At 36.6% G+C, this 23,992-nt stretch overlaps 1 protein-coding gene across 4 annotated transcripts in view; it reads right to left on the reverse strand.

Moving 5' to 3' along the window:
• The window catches only part of SLC26A7 (solute carrier family 26 member 7), a 149,142-nt gene that overhangs the window by 100,014 nt on the left and 25,136 nt on the right, over window positions 1-23,992 (reverse strand). For 2 of the 4 annotated variants that reach the window (XR_012514071.1, XM_003940520.4), the window contains exons 2-3: window positions 8,421-8,531; window positions 2,418-2,590 (exon numbers count right to left, since the gene is read on the reverse strand). Coding sequence is in view for 2 of the 4 variants with exons in the window: in XM_003940520.4 (XP_003940569.1) it covers window positions 2,418-2,590; window positions 8,421-8,531 (284 nt within the window). In the remaining 2 variants the exon portion in view is untranslated. Of the gene's footprint in view, window positions 1-2,417; window positions 2,591-8,420; window positions 8,544-23,992 lie in introns of all 4 variants that reach the window. The other 2 variants (XR_012514070.1, XM_074386879.1) reach the window with 1 other exon arrangement.

Raw genomic sequence — 23,992 nt, forward strand, 5'->3', positions numbered from 1 at the left:
GAATATGTTGCCAGACACCAATGCCCCTCAAGAACTTACTTCTATAACTTCTTGTAATACAAGAAGCAATAAATATCTTTATGGTGTAAGCCTTCAAAATAGGAGGGTTCTCTGTTACTTTCAGCTGAGAGCATTTTTAACTGTGAATCATCAGATCAGACATGATTGTTTCAGACACTTTAATAATATAATCTTATTAACCTAAATAATTCTGTCAGCTGGTCCTTCAGAGGAAAAAAAAATCAACACCAAAATAATATGCAAGCAAAAGCAAAACAATACACAAATAAATAAATAAATAAAACAAGGCAAACACACACTTTTTATGTTGTTGAAACTGGGTACTTTGATTTGGTGGATTTCAAATTGGAAGGAATCAAAGGAAAAATTACTGAGAAGCTCAATCCCAAAGATCCAAAACTCTTTTAAGTTTCTAGTTGACAATGGACAGATGAGTTTGGAGGTCAAATAAAGTCCAGCCATCTGCTTAAAAATTGGCTAAAATGTAAGTCACATATCCAGAACCAGAGCTAAAAAGGAAGAAAAGCAGATGTTTGATGGAGTTATAAGAGAAAACATGCAACTCTCTGAATCAGATTTTACATGCAATAAAAGGCCATGAAAAAAATTATTTTTATTATCTTTAATAATATCCTGCTTTGCTCTTATAATTTCAGGGAGTTTCATTTGGGGAAATGAGACATATATATTTTATGTTACTAGAATCCTGGCTTTGACTTTTATATGTTACCATTTTAATTCATAATCCAAATATACTAGATAATAACAGAATACCTGATGTTTTTTTGAAACTTTCAGAAAATGGTTAAAATGAGACTAAGCAGAAGGTCACTGGGTCTTACTGCTATGTATGCTCTTAGATTTTCACTATACTAATATATACCTAATACTATATAATATTATATAACCTAAAACTACTTGTCTAATGCTTTTTAGAATAAGAGAAAGTCTAACTCTAGTGAAAATCATAAATTCAAAGAGAAATATGAATGAAAAAAAATGGGACAAGAAAGAGAAGCAATCTTATCTTTGCAATGTTAATACAGAGATTTTTTATTTTACGTGAATAAAAATTAAGGAAAACTCATGCCAAATCCAAGGCAATGTATCCATGTTTGATCTACCAGTTCACAGGGCTGATTATTTCTGAGATGGAGATAGATGACAGATCTCAGAGAGCCTCACACAGGCCAGGCAAGGAGGAAAAGCTACTAAGCCTACCTGTGCAAGCCTCAGAATAGGCTGACATCATCCATGATTGGAAAAATAAGCCAAATGTTACAGGGTAGTCAGACAACTAGTTTTTATTTTATGACAGTTCAGATACAAGCCATAGAAAATACTGATTGGCCCAATAGTCTGGTTGGTCTCCTAAGCAAATGAGCTACCACTCAAATAGTCAGTTTCTCTCAAGCATTATGAAGACATGAGTTCCTATTCTCATTTCATTTTACATCCTTAATTCTTCTGGCCTTTTCATATAGCTAGAAGGCAATATAACTCTAAGAATTTTAATGCTGCCTTTCTTCTAGGTCACATGTTTTCTCCTACTATCTAATTCCAAGCAATCATCAACTGTTTTTCTCCCTTCTTGCTGTTTACAAGATCGTGGACCATGTAAATAATGTTACACTGTAAAATAGAATCTTCTCAACCCCAAACACAGCCACCCAGGAAGTTTATGCATGCATAATTCAGTTGCCATGACAAAGTAAGCGAAAATGGCTATCAAACAGGTGATTCCACATCTAATATTCAGTGCCTGCCTACATTTATTTTATAGTCACTTCTGAATTTTCTAATTCTGACCACTGATTAGAAACATCAAATTAAATATTCTGATATTTGGAAGAAACAGAAAGACTAGCAATCTTGCAGCAACACGATGCTGGTGGTACAGAACTGAGTCCAATGACCTCAGATCAGTAAACCTACAGCATAAACCAAGTACCATTTATTACTGACACAGGCAATAAAATCATAAAATCTGAAAACTGGGAATGACCCTAGCAATCTGGTCACATCTCCTTCCCATTACAGGAATTTTTCTGTAACATTCCCTTACAGTGACGTCGTCGTCACTGTGTGGACACAACGATTGCCTCATTGCCTTACACGGAAGCTCATTGCATTTTCTAAAACATTTTTTAGCAAGTTCAGTCTTAAAAGACCAAAAACTGTTTCTCTGTAACTTTAATTTACTGATTCTAATTCATTCATTCAACCAGCATTTACAGAGTAATGACTCTAGACAGCATTTCCATAATGATAAAACACATCAGCCCTTTATCCATCTGCGAAGACAAACTCATGAACAAGAATCAAAATAAAACACCAACTGCCTTCCCTCTGCTGCTATATCCCTTTTCTTGTGCTCAAGTGTCAGTATCACTTACCTGAATCACACCTCCCAAGAAGGAAACTGCTGCAGCAACACGGATCCTTTGCATTTCAAAGTCGGATAAGCCCAGCACACTTGTGTTACTCTGTGTGGTGAGATTCTGGATGTTCTGAGGGACAATCCTTTCCACCGCATTGGCTGATATTAAGGATGTCAAGGCAAAGGTGCCTGAAACCAAGTGGTGTGGGGAATCTTCTATTAGTAATTCCATTAAAAGACTCAATAAAAATTGTGGGATTCCACCATTAAAGTTGAAGCCACATCGTAAAACCAAACAAAGCTGTTAAAAACACTCTCCTCTCCTCTGTGCCCTTGCTTCTCCACTCGTAGCCTCGCTCCATGGATGAAGTGGAAACTTACCTCTATATATGCTTATTCATTCAACATACAGTCACTCATCTATTTGCTATTCTTTCCTGGGTCAGACATTTTCTCACCTCTCTGCAGATTGGCATAAAGAATGTCCTGGGACAGGAAGTAAGATTATGGCCTGGATTTGAATTCAACCACTCAATTTACCAATAATGTGACCTAAAGTACTTTACAGTAGATATAAATCATCTCTTCCATAAAATGGGAGTAATAATACCTACATTTCAGGGTTTAAAGGGAGTATAAATGAGATGATAGGTATAAAGACCTCAGTAAATTCAGCTTTTTCTGTGAAATGCTTGCTTCTTCATTCTACCTGTGCAAATCATACTGGTCTTTCAAGGTCTGGTTCAAATCCCATATTTAATAAGGATCCATCCCAGATCCTCCCAACTAGGTTTAATCTTTCCACACTCTGTGGTTTCATAGCATAGTATATTTTTATTATTGTATAGCAACATATCATGGCCCATAAAATAATTAAATATACAATTTCTGTCTTCTGTTGTTAGATAAGGCTTGGTGGTATTTCTCAAGAATTGCCATGGTCTTGCACATGTGTGGGACCATTTTCAGTGTGTTACCCTCTTCCTGCCAAGATTTCTGAAGCCTCTCATCTCGGCACAGCATGCTGAGAATGCAGCCTTCTGAACGTGGAAATGCTGATTCTCACAGAGAGGGGTTGGCAAATTTGGGTTATAGAAACAAACTACAGCACTGTGTAAACATTTACCCTCATTACTACTTAAAGATCTTACTTTGCTTCAGGTCATAGGTGAGACTTTGTGAAAAAGGCCTGTTCAACATGTAGACATCCCAATACAACCATGCATGCAGCAGCATAAGGCAAGAGACACACGAGTCACACAGAAATAGGTCTCAATGCAACTTCAACACAGGCAATCCTTGGTCTTACTAGATAGAGAGGTAGTACCTGCCATGGATTCAGAACAACGTGGTAATTGTAGCCTCCAAAAAACCTGGCTTAGAATCCCAGAACTGTTACCTCAATCTTTTTGTCTGTAAACAGCATTCCTCAGCCAATGGGATTGTTATAAGGCTTAGATTAAATAATGTAATATAGCATATATCACAGAAGATGACATGTAGTTAACATCTGATAAATGGTAGCTCTTCATATTAATAAGACTAAAGTTGGAATGCTTTGTTATGGTCTATCATTGTATGTTTTCTCTGTTCCATAGAGTTAGTGGTACATAAATATATACAGCAGATTGAATAACATTCTCTTAGTGAGCTAAGTCATACTCAATAAATCATCAATAAATCATTACCATTGTCTTTATCATAAAGTACTAAATTAAGAGTACATTGAGAAACTAACATAGTATACCTGATTATCAGAAATAAGATTCTAGCAACAAGGATGAGAAATACCAAGTAGAGAACATTCACCATAGAATGTGATCTTGATAGGACATATTTCTGAGGGTATGTCACAACACAATGCTCCAGAGATCAAATCAAATACTTCTGAGAGTAAAGGAGTGTGTCTTTTGGTGTTTAAATCTCTTAGAGTACAGAGCTAAATGTTTTGTACAAAAGCCACTGAACAAATGACTACAGAATTTTTAAAACCATACAGACAAGTTAATTTTTTATTTTAGGCCTGGTTTCCTGGGATTTGGAGGAAGATGGGAGGAAATCAAATGGTAAAAGAGAAAGAGCCATTTAAAAGGCTTTGTTAGGGGAAGAAAACAAAACTTCACCTGCGTGTGAGTCATATTTCAATAATATCTCCAGAGAGAGGACTTGCCAGCAATGGGTACAGGCATATCCACCATGCCAAAGTAGACATGGGAGTACTGCCTCTTTTGCAAGGATAATGCTTTGCTGTTTCTGAGGTAGGGAAGGACAATCAAGGGAAGTGGGACTGCTAGTGAATATGTGTGGCTGTTGTGGATGACATTCTATCTTCTTTATTTATAGGTCTTGCTTTTGTCTTGGTCTCCTCCCTGTTAATTCTCTACCATTGCCTCATTTGCTCCACTTTTTACCCTGGTGAGGCTCTCAGCCTATTAGTGGTACCCTTAGATACCACTACATCTATCTGGCAGCTCAACAGTACTGTGGGTCACAGGTTCTCATAGGAAGTGAATACGAGCCCTAGAGTTAAACAGACCCAAGTTCAAATCCCAGTTCTACTTAATATGAGCCTGTGATCTTGGTCAAGTAACCTAACCTCTCTCAGCTTCCTTATTTGTAAAATGACGATAAAATTAATCTAGTTACAAAATTTTGGTAGAGAATAAATGAGATTTCATATTTTAGAAAGCACTATCTCAAGTCCTATCATATTGTAATCCATCAGTAAATAATTGTTTATTTTTTTCTTCTGAAGAGTACCCTATACAGTCTTCACAATATCCTCTCTAAATTGTCAAAGAAACTCTGCTCTTTAAATAAGTTTCTCCAATTTAGAGAAAAATTAAGATCCACCAGTTGTCACATATTGGTTCTCTTCTACAATGCTGTTTCCATTAAATTAATACCCAGGTTTTTTATTGTTGCATGTTTATTCCAAGATACGTTCTCTGCAAGCCACAAAAAGTAATCAATTGATTTATTCCTTTTTAAAATATGTATGTTTTAAATTAAAACAAGAAAGCTCACACTGTTGAGCAAAACAGTATGTTTCATGTCTTTATACTCTGATTTTATGAATTGTTTACTTTTAAAGATGCCTAAAGCATAAATTATTATTGCATTTAGTAAGTCTGGATTGCATTCTGGCCACCTAAATTGAAGGTAAAATCCCAAATAAAGTGATTTTTCTTCATGAAAGTAACATCAATATCTTAATAATAGTGTGGAAGTGGGAATACCTCTATATGCACACACATCAAAATTAAATTATTATAAAGAGAAGTATGTTCTGTATATTAATTTGCAGGAATTTTTTGGTGACACTCAGTCCCCACGTCCAAGATTAAATGAAGATCAAAAAATAGTTTGTCTGTTTTCCCTGACATATATATGTTGCATAATAAGGGAAAATGATCATTTTATTTTTACTATGCCAAGGAATTCTAAATACTGGTATTAAAAAAAAAAATTAAAAGGTCCAGCTGGCTCTGTCTGTGGTGAAGTACAAATGTAGAAATAAAATGTCTCTAGCATTTATTGTGTTAGGTAGCCCATTCGACTTAACAGAAAGGAAATCAGAATTAGCCTTTGGCTTTAATGTTGAATGACTGCACTTAAGACTGTAAATTATACGTATTTTTAAATGCATATTATTTATTAAGTAGACTATAAGATTCTGATAGCTGTTAATAATTTGTTAAATACAGTCTTATGTAAATGGTAATTTCAAAATCATGCAGTGAAATATCTGTAAAATATTTATAGTGATTCCTTAGGACATTGAACATTTTGTGTGTATATTCAAGTATGTTCAGATTGTGTATTTTTATTTTCTTAAAGCAATTACAGTGTATTAGACAAATTTCTTTTGCCTTTTTTTCTTATTTGTGTTTAACAGAGAAAATATTTTTAGGGGTCAGCATTAAAACAATCTTTTTCATTACTAAGGATATATTTAAATGTTTTGAAAATGAAAAAAAATCATTATGAAATTAGGGAGTAAGATAATTGAAAAAATAGGCTTTAATAATTTATAATTAATTATTGTGCTTCTATCTTTTTTGCATCAATACAAATAGAAAAGCTTATTATTGAACAGTGGGTTGTAAAGTTAAAAGCTTGGACATTAGACTTGGTCAGATCTGGGTTGTAATCCATGCACCTGTGACTTTTAATCTGTGATCTCACAGAAACTTGATGAATTTTAGTGTTTTCTTTCACCTGCAATGTAAAGGTAATAATGTCTATTTAGAAGGCTTGTGCTAAAACAAAATAAGATAACATATGGAAAGCTTCTAATAAAGCACCTAATAAATACAACATCCATGGTTCTCAAATTTAAATATATACATACACAAATATGCATAAACATATAAATACGTATATACAATAATATATTACATACAGATTACATGTGTAAATAAAACCTAGTGAACTTATAAAAATGCTGAGTCTAATTCAGTAGGCCTGTGGTGGAAATAAAGGCTTTGCACTTCTAACAAGTTCCCACATAATGCTGAACCTCCTGGTTCATGAGCCACACTTCAGGCAGCAATGTTGTAAGTGATTGATAAGTATTGTTCCTTCCCTCATAAAATAAATTGACATAAAAAGCCAAATCTACATAAGTAAAATATTATATTACAAGAAAATATATGTATCAGTGTGGTAGGCAGAATTATGACCTCTCAAATATGTTCACATCCTAATCCCCAGAACCTGTTAATATATTATGCTATATAGTAAGAGAAAATTAACATTGCAGATGAAATTAAAGTAATAAGCATCTGCTCTTAAAATAAGGAGAGCATCCTGGATTATCCAAGTGTGCCCAATGTAAACACAAGGGTCCTTTATATATGGAAAATGGAGGCAAAATATCAGAGCTAGAGAGAATTTGAAGATGCAATAATGTTGGCTTTGAAGATGGCTGAAACATCCATGAGCCAAAGAACACAGGAAGCCTCTAGAAACTAGGAAAGTCAAGACAATGGATTGTCTCCTAGAGTCTCCAAAGGAATGCAGTCCCGCTGATGCCTCAGTTTTAGTCCTGTGAGTATCATTTCAGAATTCTGGGCTCCAGAACCGTAGAATGATACCTTCATCTTGTTTTAAGCACATAACTCATGGTAATCTGTTACAGCAGCAATAGAAAACTGATGCAATCAATAACGCAAACTGACCATTGAAGAAATGTTCACAAAAATGTTATTACTTAGAGGCTGAGATCATATAATCCCAAAATAAATAGAAGTGCCTCTATAGATATTTCTAGTTAAAATTATTTTATTATTTCTTTAATAGTTAAGACTATGATACCATCTCTGTAATAATAATAGCTAACTTTATTAAATCTTATTATGTAGCAAGTCCTAAATTAGACACTACACATCAATTATCTCATTCTCACTATAATCATTAGAATTTGGAAGGTAATTTTGCTATCAAGAAAGCAGCAATGAAGTTTAACATTTTGCCTAAGACCATGTAGATGGCAAATAACAAATAAGGCATATACTCAGGTTTATCTAATACCAAATCACCCCTCGTATTTTATTTGGTAATATAGAGCTAGGTAAGGTAAGAGTTACACCAAGTAAAGAGCATTCTATAAACTAGCCTAAAATAAACCCAAAAGATCATTTAGTTTGCATATCAAATACATGTAAAACACTTTTTACTGTTTTTTGAGTAGCTAAATTTTATATAGTCTTCTTTTTTCTCCCAAGTGCTTACTTTCTCTCATTTCATTGTAATTTCAGATTATTTCTCTTCTTTTGTGGAATCTTTGAAACTCAAAAATCCAAAGAATCCTTAGCAATCACCTTGGCTATATAGTAATACAGCAATAAATCACAGTGTATATTTATTATCTAGAGCATGGAAAGTAAATATCTTGCTCTAATATTTTCTGAGGTTTTCATCAGTGATGTTAACACTGCTATAGATATGTAATCAGTAATACTCATTGAGTCTCTTTCACAAGTAACATTAGAAGCATAAACATAGGAATCATTACCTGTGGCAACATGATGTCCCATTCCAAATATGGCATAAATGATGGCAGGAAACAGAGACCCATATAAACCAAACACTGGGTGCACAGATGAGAGAACAGCAAAGGCCAATCCTGTGAAGAAGACTGGGGTAATTAGAACCACCTTAGAATGCCAAGACACAATCTGCTACACAGTAGAATAGGTATAGGTTTACTTACAGACAAAATGAATCATACTTTATTCTACTTGCTCAACAACAGACTAGCATTATTGCCCTAAATAGAAAAACATGCAGTCCTTAGTTCATTGCTATAATTCCAAAAAACCATTATTTTTGGACTAACGCTTTTCCCCTCAATTGCAGAGATGTCCACAAGAAAATAGTGGTCTTCAGAGTGTCTTTCTGTCAAATGCTAGGTTTGATAGTAACGTTGCAAAATATCTCTAGGCACACTAAAATTTTAGAAGAATTTCACATGTATAATTTTATTTGCACAATAGCATATGTAAGATAGATGAGATCAGTAGCTTTACTCTAACAGACAAGAAGCCTGAAATGGAATGTGAACTAGGGCTAAGCAAAAAGGACGCATACTCAACATTGTCTGGTTGGCTAGCTGCACAGCCAGCCTAAGAATATGTGTCACAATAGTAGGGCTGACGCATAAACCTATGTGCTTCCCAACTAACTGGACCCTGGCCTGTATTTCAGGTACTGTTTCTTAGAGTGGAAAAAAAGCAACTTTTCTTATTCAAAGAGTAAGAAAGAAATAATTCATAACTTAATTTTTATTTCTTGTAGATATTACTGCCTACATAGTAGGTATGATACATGCACATAGAAAATTTTCTTAGATGTGTCTAAATGACTCCTGGTGGTTTAAAGGTGACCAAAATATCTATGAGTATGGGTTCATAAAATTATCGGGTTGTGGCTGGTCCTTAGAATGACAAATTCATTCAAATGTATCAATAAAACTGGGCATGAAGGACTTAACATGTTATTAAGAGACTTCAGGATGAAAGAGACATTAGATTCGGGAGTCTCTGAATATGAGGCCAGATAATTATTCACACTATAAAGCCTGGATGTCTGATTCTAATAGCAATAATTTTTACTTTTGAGATTTACCACTTTTAAATTAAATTTAATTCCCTTTTTAATAAACTCCGTAGTTATGTTTCAGATATTTTTGAAGCAGTAAAAGACATTTTAGCTGCAATTAAAATACATGAAAAAGTCAACGAGTGACCACTCCTTTCTTCTTTTTAAAAACTTCTGGGTTGCTTGTTTGCTGGCAATGTATTCCTACGGTTTGGTGAAAATACAATGAAAGTGATTATAGAAGTGTCACTGGCAGAGGCTGTTCTAGAATTTCAAAAAGCCATGGTGAGAGGTAGAAAGGATGGTATAGAGGTGCAGGTCTTGAAGCTGTGTTAGCACTGGCAGGCTAAATATTTCCCCACCTCTACCAAGAAGCATGTTTTGGTACTTTTAGTGTTAGCAACTTTGTAAACTATATTGTGTTTACATCAGCCATATGGAAAGCTAGAAAACAACTTTCTCATCCATTTTTCAGAATAAGCTACCTGATAAAAGTTATCTATTAAGAGACAGAAATGCAGAGTGTTTCTGAGTAAGAAAAAAATGTAGCCCACATTTTACAAGATCAGACAGATTGACTAAATTAGTGGTGGGGAAGAAAGGCATATTTAGCAAAAGCTCCTTAGATTAATCATATGGACACTACATTCTGATAAATGTGGTCAATACTGACAGGATCAAAATTGTTCAGAGGTAGACCCATTTGGCTGCTCTGCTTTCAACAGGCAAGTGTAACATAAACCTGGAAGCAGCTGGATCCTCTTCTCTTACCCTGAGAATAGCTACTTCTTGCTTATTTACCTGCCTTATTACAATAACACTCATCTCTCTGTGTTTATCCCAAATAAAATCCATAACAAACTTAGTTTAAAAACTGGATTTTCCCAGTTCTCATGCTCCTATCAAATTAAAATGGGAATCGTCATGTAAAATATATTTAATTTTTCAACAATTTCTAGACCTGTAAATTAAATACAAAATATTATGTCATGAGATTCTACTAGAACAACCTCAAAGACCAGAAATCATGTAGACATTTCCTTTATCTCCTATTATACTGATATTGAACTTCTACTTTAAACAACAATATTATTCACCCTCAATGGAAATCCATTTCTCTGTTAATGTGGCAACGAACAATGGCCAAAACATACCAGGAAGGAACTAATTCATAAATACAGTACTGTCAAATATCAAGTATCCTTTCCACTAAATAAGAACTACAAGGTCCAAGACCATCTCCCACATACATACCTCAAAAAAAGGAGAGACCACTGGATAAAGTTTCCTTTTTCAGAGTGATTTATTATTCTGGTTTATAAACTGCATACATAGTCTCTCTCATACATGCACACATGCACACACATACACACACACTCACAAAAGCTAAAATATGTTAAGTACCCCCAAAATAGTGAATATCTTAATGAGTCACTAACAAATTAGCAGAATTATCTCTACTCTCTCTGTAATAAAACATGGCATTTAATTCAAACAAGAGCAAAATTACAACTCTCTAATTCTATTATTTTGAGGAAAAATACTGCAAATGCTGATACATACTTGTGTAACTTAATCTAGTTTAGATAATAGCAAAAGCAACAAAAACAAAAGTATCAAAGAATAGACACAGTATTAGGCTAAAGGGTCACAAAAGAGGATGGCTGAGGAAAGAGAGAGAGGGAGAAAGGGAGATGAGGGGATGGATGGATGGAGAGATCCAAAAATTGAAATATTTAGGGGAGGATCCAAGATGGCCATATAGGAACATCTCCAGAGTAGTTTCCAGCAAGAACAATGCAGACAGTGAGTGCCCACCACATTTCCAAACAAATTTTCACACCCACAGACCAGGAGATTCCTGGGCTGAAAAGCACCAAGAGTTTTCATTACGGCTGTTTCAGCCGGTACCATGTTGGCACACAGAAACTCACACAAGTCTGGGCAGCCATTTCAACTTGTGCCTGGAACGCCTGGGAGGCAGAGCTGCCCATTCAACTGAAAGGGAGGGGGCAGACACAGGGAGTCAGGCAATCAGGCTTGGTTGGCACCACCCCGACAAAACAAGCAATCGGAAACGCTCTGGATTGAGAGTTTTGCAGCAAGCACAGCTGGACCCAGGATGGTCCAGCTCAATGTGGGGAAGGGTGGCTACCACTACACCAAGGCAGTCTGCCCACACAGCAGCTGGGCAGAGCCTGCAGCAGGTCAGCAATGCCTCTGCTGGCAGACTATGACTAAACTACCCTGTGCAGGCCGGGACATCTATGAAAAAAGGCAGCAGCATGGCAGGAACTCATAAATAAAGAGGAACTTCCTAGGACAAAGTACCTGGGAAAAGAGGCAGTTATGAGTTCTGCTGCAGCAGACTTAAAAGTACCTGTTCAGTATCTCTGCATGAAACAACAGGGCTCCCAGCAAAGCACTTTAGGTCCTACAAGGGACAGACTGTCTCCTCAAGCAGCTCCCCAACCCCCGTATATACAACGAGACATCTCATAAAGCAGAGCTCAGGCTGACACCTGGCAGGTACCCTTTTGGGACAAAGTTATAAAAGAAGAAACCAGCAGCAACTCTTACTGTTCTGCAGCCCCCGTGGGTGATCCTCAGGCAAGCAGGGTCTGGAGTGGACCCCAAGCACTCCTGCAGCAGAGGGGCCTGACTGTTAGAAGGAAAAGTAAGAAACAGAAATAAATAACTTCATCATCAACAAAAAGGATGTCCACTAAAAGACCCCAAAAGTCACCAACTACAAAGACCACAGGTAGATAAAGCCACTAAAATGGGAAGAAACCAGCCCAAAAAGGATGAAAACACCAAAAACCAGAATGCCTCTCCTCCTCCAAAGGATCACAACTCCTCACCAGCTAGAGATGGATAGATAGAGAATGAATCTAATGAATTGACAGAAACAGACTTCAGAAGGTGAGTAATAAACTTCTCGGAGCTAAAAGAACATGTGCTAACCCAATGCAAAGAAACTGAGAACCTAGGAAAAAGGTTACATGAGATGCTAACTAGAATAAACAGCTTAGAGAAGAATATAAACAACTTGATGGAGCTGAAAAACAGCACGAGAACTTTGAGAAGCATATACAAGTTTCAATAGCCAAATCAACCAAGCAGAAGAAAGGGTATCAGGTATTGAAAATCAACTCAATGAAATAAAACGATAAGGCAAGATTAGAGAAAAAAGAGTGAAAAGAAATGAACAAAGTCTCCAAGAAATATAGGATTATGTGCAAAGAGCTAATCTATGTTTGATAGGTGTACCTGAATGTGAGAGAGATAATGAATCCAAGCTGGAAAACACTCTTCAGGATATTATCCAGGAGAACTTTCCCAACCTAGCAAGCCATGCCACCATTCAAGTCCAAGAAATACAGAGAACACCACAAAGATATTCCTCAAGAAGAGCAACCCCAGGGCACCTAATCATCAGAGTCACCAGGGTTGAAATGAAGGAGAAAATGCTAAGGGCAGCCAGAGAGAAAGATAGGGTTACCCACAAAGGGAAGCTCATCAGACTCACAGCGGATCTCTTAGCAGAAACCCTACAAGCCAGAAGAGAGTGAGGGCCAATATTCAATATCCTTCAAGAAAAGAACTTTCAACCTAGAACTTCATATCTAGCCAAGCAAAGCTTCATAAGCAAAGGAGAAAGAAAATTCTTTATGGACAAGCAACTGCTGAAAGATTTCATCACCTTCAGGCCTGCCTTACAAGAGCTCCTGAAAGAAGCACTAAACAAGGAAAGAAACAACCAGTTCCAGCCACTCCAAAAACATACCAAATGGTAAAGACAATCGACACAATGAAAAAAATGTAACTAATGGGCAAAACATCCAGTTAGCATCAAGATGACAGGATGAAATTCACACATAACAATATTAACCTTAAATGTAAATGGGCTAAATGCCCAAATCAAAAGACACAAACTGGCAAATTGGATAAAAAGTCAAGACCCATCAGTGTGCTGTATTCAGGAAACCCATCTCATGTGCAAGGACACATATAGGCTTAAAATAAAGGGAAGGAGATCTACCAAGCAAATTGATAGCAAAGAAAAGCAGGTGTTGCAACCCTAGTCTCTGATAAAATGGACTTTAAACCAATAAAGATCAAAAGAGACAAATAAGGACATTACATAATGGTAAAAGGATCAATGCAACAAGAAAAGCTAACAATCCTAAATATATATGCACCCAACACAGGAGCACCCAGATACATAAAGCAAGTTCTTAACGACCTACAAAGAGACTTAGACTCCCACACAATAACAGTGGGAGACTTTAGCACTCCACCATCAATATTAGACAGATTGAGACAGAAAATTAACAAGGATATCCAGGACTCGAACTCAGATCTAGACAAAGCAGACCTAATACACATCTACAGAACTCTCCAACCCAAACCCACAGAATATACATTCTCCTCAGCAGCACATTGGACCTACTCTAAAACTGACTCCATAAATGGAAGTAAATCACTCCTCAGCAAATGCAAAAGAATGGAAATCATAACAGTCCCTCAGACCAGAGTGCAATAAAATTAGAACTCAGGATTAAGAAACTAACTCAGAACTGCAAAACTTCATTGAAACCGAACAACTGGCTCCTGAATGTTGACTGGATAAACAATGAAATGTAGGCAAAAATAAACATGTGCTTTGAAACCAACGAGAAAGAAGACACAATGTACCAGAATCTCTTGGACACATTTACAGCAGATTCTAGAAGGAAATTTATAGCAAAAAAATGCCCACCTGAGAAGAAAGGAAAGATCTAAAATCTACACCTTATCATCAAAATAGAGAGAGCTACAGTAGCAAGATTTTAAAAACTCAAAAGCTAGCAGAAGACAAGAAATAACTAAGATCAGAGCAGAACTGAAGGAGATAGAGACACACACAAAAAAAATCCTTCAAAAAATCAATAAATCCAGGAGCTGGTTTTTCGAAAAGATCAACAAAATAGATACATCGCTAGTCAGATTAATAAAAAAGACAAGGGAGAAGAATCAAATAGATGCAATAAAAAACGACAAAGGGGATATCACCATCAATTCCACAGAAATACAAACTACAATCAGAGATTACTACCAACAACTCTATGCACATAAACCAGTAAACCTAGAATAAATGTATAAATTCCTGGACACTTGCAGCCTCCCAAGCCTAAACCAGGAAGAAGCTGAAACCTTGAATAGACCAATAACAAGGGCTGAAGTTGAAGCAGCAATTAATAGCCTACAAACCGAAAAAAAATCCAGGTTTTGAGGGGTTCACAGCTGATTTCTACCATATGTACAAAGAGGAGCTGGTATTATTCCTTTTGAAACTATTGCAAACAATACAAAAGGGGGGAATCCTTCCCAAATCATTTTATGAGACCAACATCATCCTGATACCAAAATCTGGCAGAGACTCGACGAAAAAAGAAATATTCAGGCCAATATCCATGATGAACATAGATGCAAAAATCTTCAAAAAATATGGGCAAACCGATTGCAATGGCACATCAAAAAGCTTATCCATCACCATCAAGTAGGCTTCATTCCAGGGATGCAAGGCTGGTTCAACATGCACAAGTCTATAAACGTAATTCACCGCATAAGCAGAACCAAAGGAAAAAACCTCATGATTATCTCAATAGATGCAGAGAAGGTCTTTGACAAAGTTCAACAGCCCTTTATGCCAACAACTCTCAATAAACTAGGTATCGAAGGAACATACCTCAAAACAATAAAAGCTATTTATGACAAACCTACAGCCAGTATCATACTGAATGGGCAAAAACTGGAAGCATTCCCTTTGAAATCCAGCACTGGACAAGGATGCCCTCTGTCACCACTGCTATTCAATATAGTATTGGAAGTTCTAGCCAGACCAATTAGGCAAGAAAAAAAAAGGGTATTCAATTAGGAAAAGATGAAGTCAAATTGTCTCTATTTGCAGATGACACAATTGTATATTTAGAAGACCCTATCATTGCAGTCCAAAATCTCAAACTGATAAGCAACTTCAACAGAGTCTCAGGATACAAAATCAACGTGCAGAAATCACAAGCATTCCTATACACCAGTAACAGACTAACAGAGAGCCAAATCATGAGCAAACTCCCATTCACAATTGCTACAAAGAGAATAAAATACCTAGGAATGCAACTAACTAAGGATGTAAAGGACCTCTTCAAGGAGAACTACAAACCACTGCTCAATGAAATAAGAGAGGACACAAACAGATGGAGAAACATTCCATGCTCATGGTTAGGAAGAATCAATATCGTGAACATGGCCATACTGCCCAAAGTAATTTATAAAGTCAAAACTATCCCCATCAAGCTACCAATGACCTTCTTCACAGAACTAGAAAAATCCACCTTAAACTTCAAATGGAACCAAAAGAGAGCCCACATAGCCAAGACAATCCTAAGCAAAAAGAACAAAGCCAGAGGCATCATGCTACCTGATATCAAACTATACTACAAGGCTACAGTAATCAAAACAGCATGGTACTGGTACCAAAACAGAGATATAGACCAATGAACAGAACAGAGGCCCTGGAGGCAATGCCACACATCTACAACCATCTGATCTTTGACAAACCTCACAAAAACAAGCAACGGGGAAAGGATTCCCTGTTTAATAAATGGTGTTGGGAAAACTAGCAGTGTGCAGAAAGCAGAAACCGGACTCCTTCCTGACATCTTACACTAATATTAACTCCAGATGGATTAAAGAATTAAACATAAGACCTAACACCATAAAAACCCTAGAAGAAAACCTAGGCAAAACCATTCAGGACATTGGCATAGACAAGGACTTTATAACTAAAATACCAAAAGCATTGACAACAAAAGCCAAAATAGAGGTGAAGGATATGAACAGACACTTTTCAAAAGAAGACATATATGAGGCCAATAAACATATGAAAAATGCTCATCATCACTGATTATTAGAGAAACACAAATCAAAACCACATTGAGATACCATCTCATGCCAGTTAGAATGGCGATCATTAAAAAATCTGGAGACAACAGATGCTGGAGAGGATGTGGAGAAATAGGAACACTTTCACACTGTTGGTGGGAGTGTAAACTAGTTCATCCACTGTGGAAGACAGTGTGACAATTCCTCAAGGAACTAAAAATAGAATTCCATGTGACCCAGCAATCTCACTGCTGGATATATAACCCGAAGGATTATAAATCATTCAATTATAATGACACATGCAGACATATGTTCATAGTGGCACTGTTTACAATAGCAAAGATCTAGAACCAACCCAAATGCCCATCGATGATAGACTGGACAAGGAAAATGTGGTACATATACACCATAGAATATTACGCAACCATAAAAAAAGATGAGTTTGTGTCCTTTGTAGGGATATGGATGAATCTGGAAACCATCATTCTCAGCAAACTGACACAAGAACAGAAAATCAAACACCACATGTTCTCACTCATAGGTGGATGACGAACAATGAGAACACATGAACACAGGGAGGGAAGCATCATACACTGGGGTCTGTTAGTGGGGGGCAAGGGAGACACAGCAGGGACAGGCTGGGGAGGTCAGGGAGGGATGACACGGGGAGAAAGGCCAGATGTAGGAGACGGGGAGATGGAGGCAGCAAACCACATTGCCATGTGTATACCTATGCAACAATCCTGCATGATCTGCACATGTACACCAGAACCTAAAGCACAATAAAAAAAAAAATTGAAATATTTAGATGGCTGATTAATTTTAGATGGAAAATTATTTAATAGTAATGTTAGGCTGATACAGCCACAAAAGAATGGTCATGAGAATACTTTGAAAGATGTAATTTGTAAGAAAATATGCTTTGTAGGTGTGATAATTGTTATAGGAGAAGGGATTCTAGATTTCCATGACAAAATCACCAGTAGTCTCCAGGTTTGTGAACACTACCAACCCTTTGAGAAGCCCTTAGTGTGAAGCCGAACGTTTGCCACCAGTATGCCTTGTCCCTCCAACCCACATTGTGGTGAGATTGGCTTCCCTAGGCACAGTGCCCGACCCCTGACCAGGAAAGACCATGAAAGCAGGTAGGTAGCTCAGTCTCTGTCTCTGCTCCTACTATAATATTTTGGCTGAGATCACTAGAAAGTGACTCAGTCACTAGTGATGAGAAAGAGAGATATGTATCACAGTTAAGATTTCTATATTATGACTCAGATTTTTATTTTAGTTTCAGACTAGTTTCTTTATATTTACATGGCATTATAGCAAGTATTCAGAAAACCAAAGAAACATGTATGCAGTTTAGAAGTTGAGTAATGTATCCGAAGTTAGAACTAGATGCTAGAATTACACATAGAAAATCCCTCTGTTAGATACTTTATTTTGTTGGCCTAGTCACCTTATCTTTTTATTGTAAGGTTGGGCAGCTAGGACCCAGAAGTACTAGTTTTTTCCCTGCAGATGTGAATATGAGGCCAATAATATTTTACAGACTTATAGCCATTGGTGATGGAGCTTCAAATATGATCCAGAAAACTACAGTTAACACAACCCAATGGAGCAGCTATTACAGCAGAATTTACTGCCCCAGGAATGTCTGTCCTCTTCATAGAGCACCTTTGAGTACTGTTATAGGTTGATTTGTGTTCCCCTAAAATTTATATGTTGAACTAACCCTCTGTTAACCCCCAGTACCTCAGAATGTGACCTTATTTTAAATAAGGTAATATATTATATAATTAGTTAGGATGAGCTCATAATGGAATAGCCCCTAATGCAATATGACTGGTGACTTTATAAAAGAAGACCATGCAAAGAGACATGCAAACACACAGGAAGAACATCATGTGAGGATGAAGGCATGTGAACACCACATGTAGATGAAGGCATGTGAAACCCACGTGAAGATGAAGGCATGTGAACACCACGTGAAGATGAAGGCATGTGAGTACCCCATGAGAATGAAGGCATGGAGTGCCACGTGAAGATGGAGTCATGAGAGTGCCACGTGAGGATGAAGGCATGTGAACATCACATGAAGACTAAGGTGCTGTTTCCAGATGCAAAAATATGTCAAAGGTTGCCAGCAAACCACCAGAAGCTAGGGAAGAGGCATGGAACAGATTCTCCCCTCATGGCCTTTGAAAGAAACCAAACCTGTCAGCATCTTGATTTTGGACTTCTATCCTCAAGAATAAGTTCTTGTTGTGTAAGCTACCCTGTTTGTGGTACTTTATTATGGCCACCCTACACAACTATTTTAGGTGACAATTTTTAGAGGGAGACAGAAAGAGTTCATTTGATGCTGGAGAGTTCACCCTCACATTCTTTAGAGGATCAAATCACTGTCCTTAGTAGAGATTAAAAAATATTACAACTTTTATACTTCTAATTCATAGTCCCTGAGTATCTATAATATCATTTAAATTTTGTATTAGGAATCATCAAAAGTAGCACCTAAGAAATTTAGTTTCTACAGAAGGTTATGAGATTATGTTGCTAAACGTAAAGATAGTCTTTTAAAGAACTGCTTGCTTAATACTCAGGTGTTAAGTACCACCACTAGAAATTGTGTTCACAAGATTCTCAAGGCAATATTCTCAGGACTCAGTGTCTATAACTTTAAGGAGATGGAGCCTGTTCAATGTCTAAAAACAAATGAGAGTAAAGATGGGCCAACCATATTTGGAACTGTGGTTAGTCTTTTAAAGTTTTGTAGGTTTAAGTTTCCACAAAAAGGAATACAATTTAATTGTCTCATTTGTCTCTCCAATTTCTGATAACACAAGAAAGAAAATATTTGTAAAATATCAAGATGACTGAACCCAGTCTGACTAGCTCATGTAAAACCCTAAAGGCTCCTGGCCTCTACTCCCAGCCTGCTTCTAACCAGAGTTGCTGTTAGGGTATTCACATTTTGGGGGAATAGGAAAACAGTGCCTCTTCCCAGATGATCGAACCAATCTTATTTGTGACCAATGACTGAGGAACTACCACTCAGAAAAACAATGATAAATTTCCCCTATCTTCTACAAAAACAGAAAATTAAATATCTTCTACAAAAACGGAAAACTTTTAGTTTGGCCGTTTTCTATATACATGTATTTGTCTACATACATATATTTCTCAAAATCATGTTAAATGACTGCATTCATTTTTTTTTAAGTTGCTAAACCAAAACCAAGCAATGTTTTTCAATTGGTTCCAAATGTTGGGCTCACAGATGGATTATTACATTTGGTGATGGTAGAAAAGGAACTCTAGGATTTGAGAAACTTATTTTAAAACCAAAGCCAAAATTCTTGTCCTAATAAGTCTTACCACTTGATAATTCATAGTATCATCTAAATAACACCCATTCAGTAAAGATACTTCATGTGAATAAAAGCCAGACAAAGACAAAAGCTTAAGTATTTCTTACAAATGCCTGGGGGTTGGGAGTGGAGGTGGCAGAGTGATGTCTTGAATATTCAGTTTCAGAAGCATTTCTGCTCGCATTTAAAAGCTTAAGCCTAAAACGGCTAAGGAGAGAAGCACTTTAAAGTTCTCATCCCAAGGAATAAGGGATAAGTACCAATAATTTTCATAAGAGAAAAAGAATTTTGAATTTGGAGAAAATACCAACAAGAAGACCTCCCCACCAAAAATGAAAGATTCAATCCTGTGCTATATTCTTTAACCATCAATTTAAGGTCCTGATGAGTAGCCTTTTCAGTGAAAATGAAAGGCCATCTTGTATGAACATGGGAAATGGATAAGAAGGTGAACCTAAGGCACTTTTCTAGGTAACAGTTAGAGAGTCTGAATAGCTACCTCAGGAAATGTGAAGGTGTCCTACAAATTCTGTTCTCCCTCTCCCTATCCTTTTCTCCCTTCCCCGTCTTTCACCTACTCCCTCTCTCCCTTCCTGAACTTCTCCCCTTCTCCTTCTCTACCTTTAAGTTTGTCTCATACATTCTTTTATTCCAAAAAATATGGCAGAAATATCTTGAATCCCTTAACACTAGGAGTGTGGAAAGATAAAAATCTTGAGTCAGACACCCTTCTAAAATTTGAGATTTCCTTATACAAAAGTTCTTGAATGTTTTAGCTCACATTTATGGTGTCATGGAAACAAGAATTTTTTTTTTAATTTTCTGCTATTAAAGATAACTAAACAGTAAGACGGAAATGAATGACTGGATCCCAAGTAGTCTCATAAAAAGGGGCAATGCTTACACTGAGTACTGAATGAGGAGTAGCAGATGAACAAAAAAGTATGAAGAGTAGATGCTTGAGAAGGAGAAAAATTTAGGTAGAAGAAATATGTTCAAAGGCACAGAGTTCTGAAAATGTTTGCTCAGTTCACCTGGCATGTAAAACCATTTGGTATGCTGAGCAAAAGGGACACGTGTGACAAAGTTCCAGGAAATGAAATTAGATGGTAAAGTCTTCTGTATTAAGTGTTAAGAACTTACCTGAGATTCAAGGTGATACAAGAGCTCCTGTTTCCCCCAACTTCCTCTGTGTTGTAATACAACAGTCAGGTTAAACAGGGCCAGGAAGGAGCATCGGAAGTCAAAGTTGATGCCACAATCACAAGTGCTGAGCTGCATTCTCTTTGGTCCCAGAGGAAATCCAACAGACCTAATGACAGAGGAAAGAGCTTGCGCCTCCTCAAGAGCTGAGCAAAAATGAGGATTTTAGCATTGCTTGGGGAGGAGAAAGATTTTGGTCAGCAGAAGCATAGAACCTCAGAGAACTCCTGTCCCATTGGCCTGCTGTGACTCTAGAGAAGCACTGCAGCAGTTCGTAGAACTTCCGTAGTCAGAGAAGTTTTCTACTCAATCCTAAAAAGGTCTTCTCAAACCTCAGCTGACTGTCCTCTGCCCACAAAGACAGAAACAGCCTTGCCTTGCACAGCTTCTCGTTCATTTCTGCTTGAGAGAGCCTAATGGCCAGGTTGATTGTAGGTGCTGAGAAAACATATACCCTGATTAGAACTAACTTAAGTGGTTAGTTCTATTTTGGTTCTCAAAATAACCAAAGGGTGAAGATCAAACTGAATCTAAGAGTGACTACACTTGAACGAAAAATGATGGCCTCAGGTAGCTGAGAAGTTGAAAAAAGGAGTGATGTGCAAATTTTACCTTAGTGTGACTAAAAAAATAAGAATTCTCAGAGATATCAGCTAGTGAATATCAACAAAAGATATAAAACTTTTAAAATACCAATAAAAAGCTGAAAAGATATGCCTAATATTCTGAAAAGCAACATACTACTATCATTGTGGACAGAGAAATGCAGTCTCTAATTAGGCCAGAGGAACTTCCTATTCCTCACAGCAGATAATGTTGGTATATAGAAACCAATGGCCCAAGATTGGGATGGGGATGATTCTCCAAGGTACCAGAAGAAGAAAGAATAGATGTAGGTAAGAAACATCTCCACATACATATATACCTTGATACAGTGGCTTGGGAAACTGTCTAACAGGAATGTATACCTAATACTGTGAATGTAAAATAGTTTATGTACTGATTGAACATGAAAATCCATGCAGCCTTTTGTATTTGCCAGCAATTGTTTCCAAAACACCCCATGATACCAAAATATGCAGATTTTCAAGTCACTTATAGAAAATGACATAGTTTAGCAGCCCTCAATATTCAGGGGTTTTGATGCTTATAGATATGGAGGGCTGACTGTAATTTCAATGCCGGTATCAATATAAAGATCATTAGATACACTTCTATACAACTGTACTACAGAATATTATATAGCTCTTCAAAAGACTGAGTTAGAACTATACCCATTAACTGGAAGACATGTCCGTTATATATGGTTACACATGAAAAACAAGTCTGTTTTTGTTTTGTTATGATACATTTATGTAAAAATCTAAAAAGAGGGCTACTGGCGCTTTTTATATATCTTTGAATCTTTTCACTTTGTATAATGAGTTTATAAAACCTATGCAATTTAAATATTTTTGGTTAAGACTTTTTAAAGCAATCTGAACATTATCCTGAATTTTATAGAAGCCATTAGAAAATTTTTTTCTAAGGGGAGAAATTATGAGGTTTACTTTTTAGGTGATCACTACAGAAGTTATATAAAAGAAAAGCAAGATTGACAGGAAGAACAGTTAGGAAACTACCACAGATATCCAGGTGGTGGCAGTGAAGAAAGGGACAGCATTTCCCAAAACAAATATATAGCTCATCATATATAAATAGGTGTTACACAAACATATTTTAAAAACTAATTGGTGTCACTGCCTGAGGCTTGAGTACAGAATACTTTCTTTCTGGAATACCCCACAGGGACAAAGGTGGCTGACTAGATCCAAAGCCCTGAATTAGGTCATGTGAAGAGACTGATCAGATGAAAAGAAGGAAAAATGGACTAATGGGAATTGCCAGATACAGAGAAAAAGAAGTAGAGGAACATTTAAAAAGCCAAGATCAAGAATCTGTGGTAATTCCACTGAAATGGAATACTCCTGGCAAATAACAGAAATGCCCTTTGAATCTGACAACAGAGAGACTACTGGTGGCCTTAGAGTGCTTCCTAGGGAATAGAGGATGTAGGGAACAAGGAGGATTGAATGGATCTCAGTGGAAGAAGAGGCAGAAAATATGAACTCATCTTTGAAAAGTCCTGTTTGGAAGAGAAGAGAAAGGCTTGGTGCTAAATGGAGACATGAGATCCAGAAAAGTTGTGTTTGTTTTCTTATTAGTTTTAAGGTAGGAGAAACTTGAGCCAAGGAGCAGATAGAGGTTTTGTAAGTCCCAAATTGTACATATGTTGGGAGACTTCCTATAGGAAAGATAAAATTGTACATAGAATTAGTTATCTTCCACATAAAACGTGAAACTATAAAACTACTAGAAGAAAATATTGTGGAGAAGCTCCATGACATTGGTCTGGGCACTGATTTATTTTTTATATGATGCCAAAGGCACAGGTAAAAAAAGAAAAAAATAGACTAATGGGATTACATCAAACTAAAAAGCTTCTACACAGCAAAGGAAACAATCAACAGAGTGAACTGACAACCTACAGATTGGAATAAAATATTTGCAAACCATACATCTAATATGAGGTTAATATTCAAAATATGTAAGGAACTCAACTCAAGAGCAAGAAAATAAGTAACCTGATTTTTTTTAAATGGGCAAAGAACTTGAATAGAAGTTTCTCAGAAGAAGACACACAAAGGACCAACAGGTATATTAAAATTAAAAATACTTGATTATACTAATCATTAGGGAAATACAAATTAAAAACACAATGAGATATTACCTGACCTCAATTAGAATGAATATTACCAAAAAGGCAAAAGGTAAGTGTTGATGAGGATATGAAGGAAAAGGAAGCCATGTATACTGTTGGTGGTAATGTAAATTAGTATAGTCATTATGGAAAACAGTACAGAGGTCCCTCAAAAAGTTAAAAATAGAACAGCTATATGTTTCAGCAATTCTACTACTGGGTATACATCCAAGGAAAATG

Source organism: Saimiri boliviensis, chromosome 15 (genome assembly GCF_048565385.1).
Source record: "Saimiri boliviensis isolate mSaiBol1 chromosome 15, mSaiBol1.pri, whole genome shotgun sequence".
Lineage (NCBI taxonomy): Eukaryota > Metazoa > Chordata > Mammalia > Primates > Cebidae > Saimiri > Saimiri boliviensis.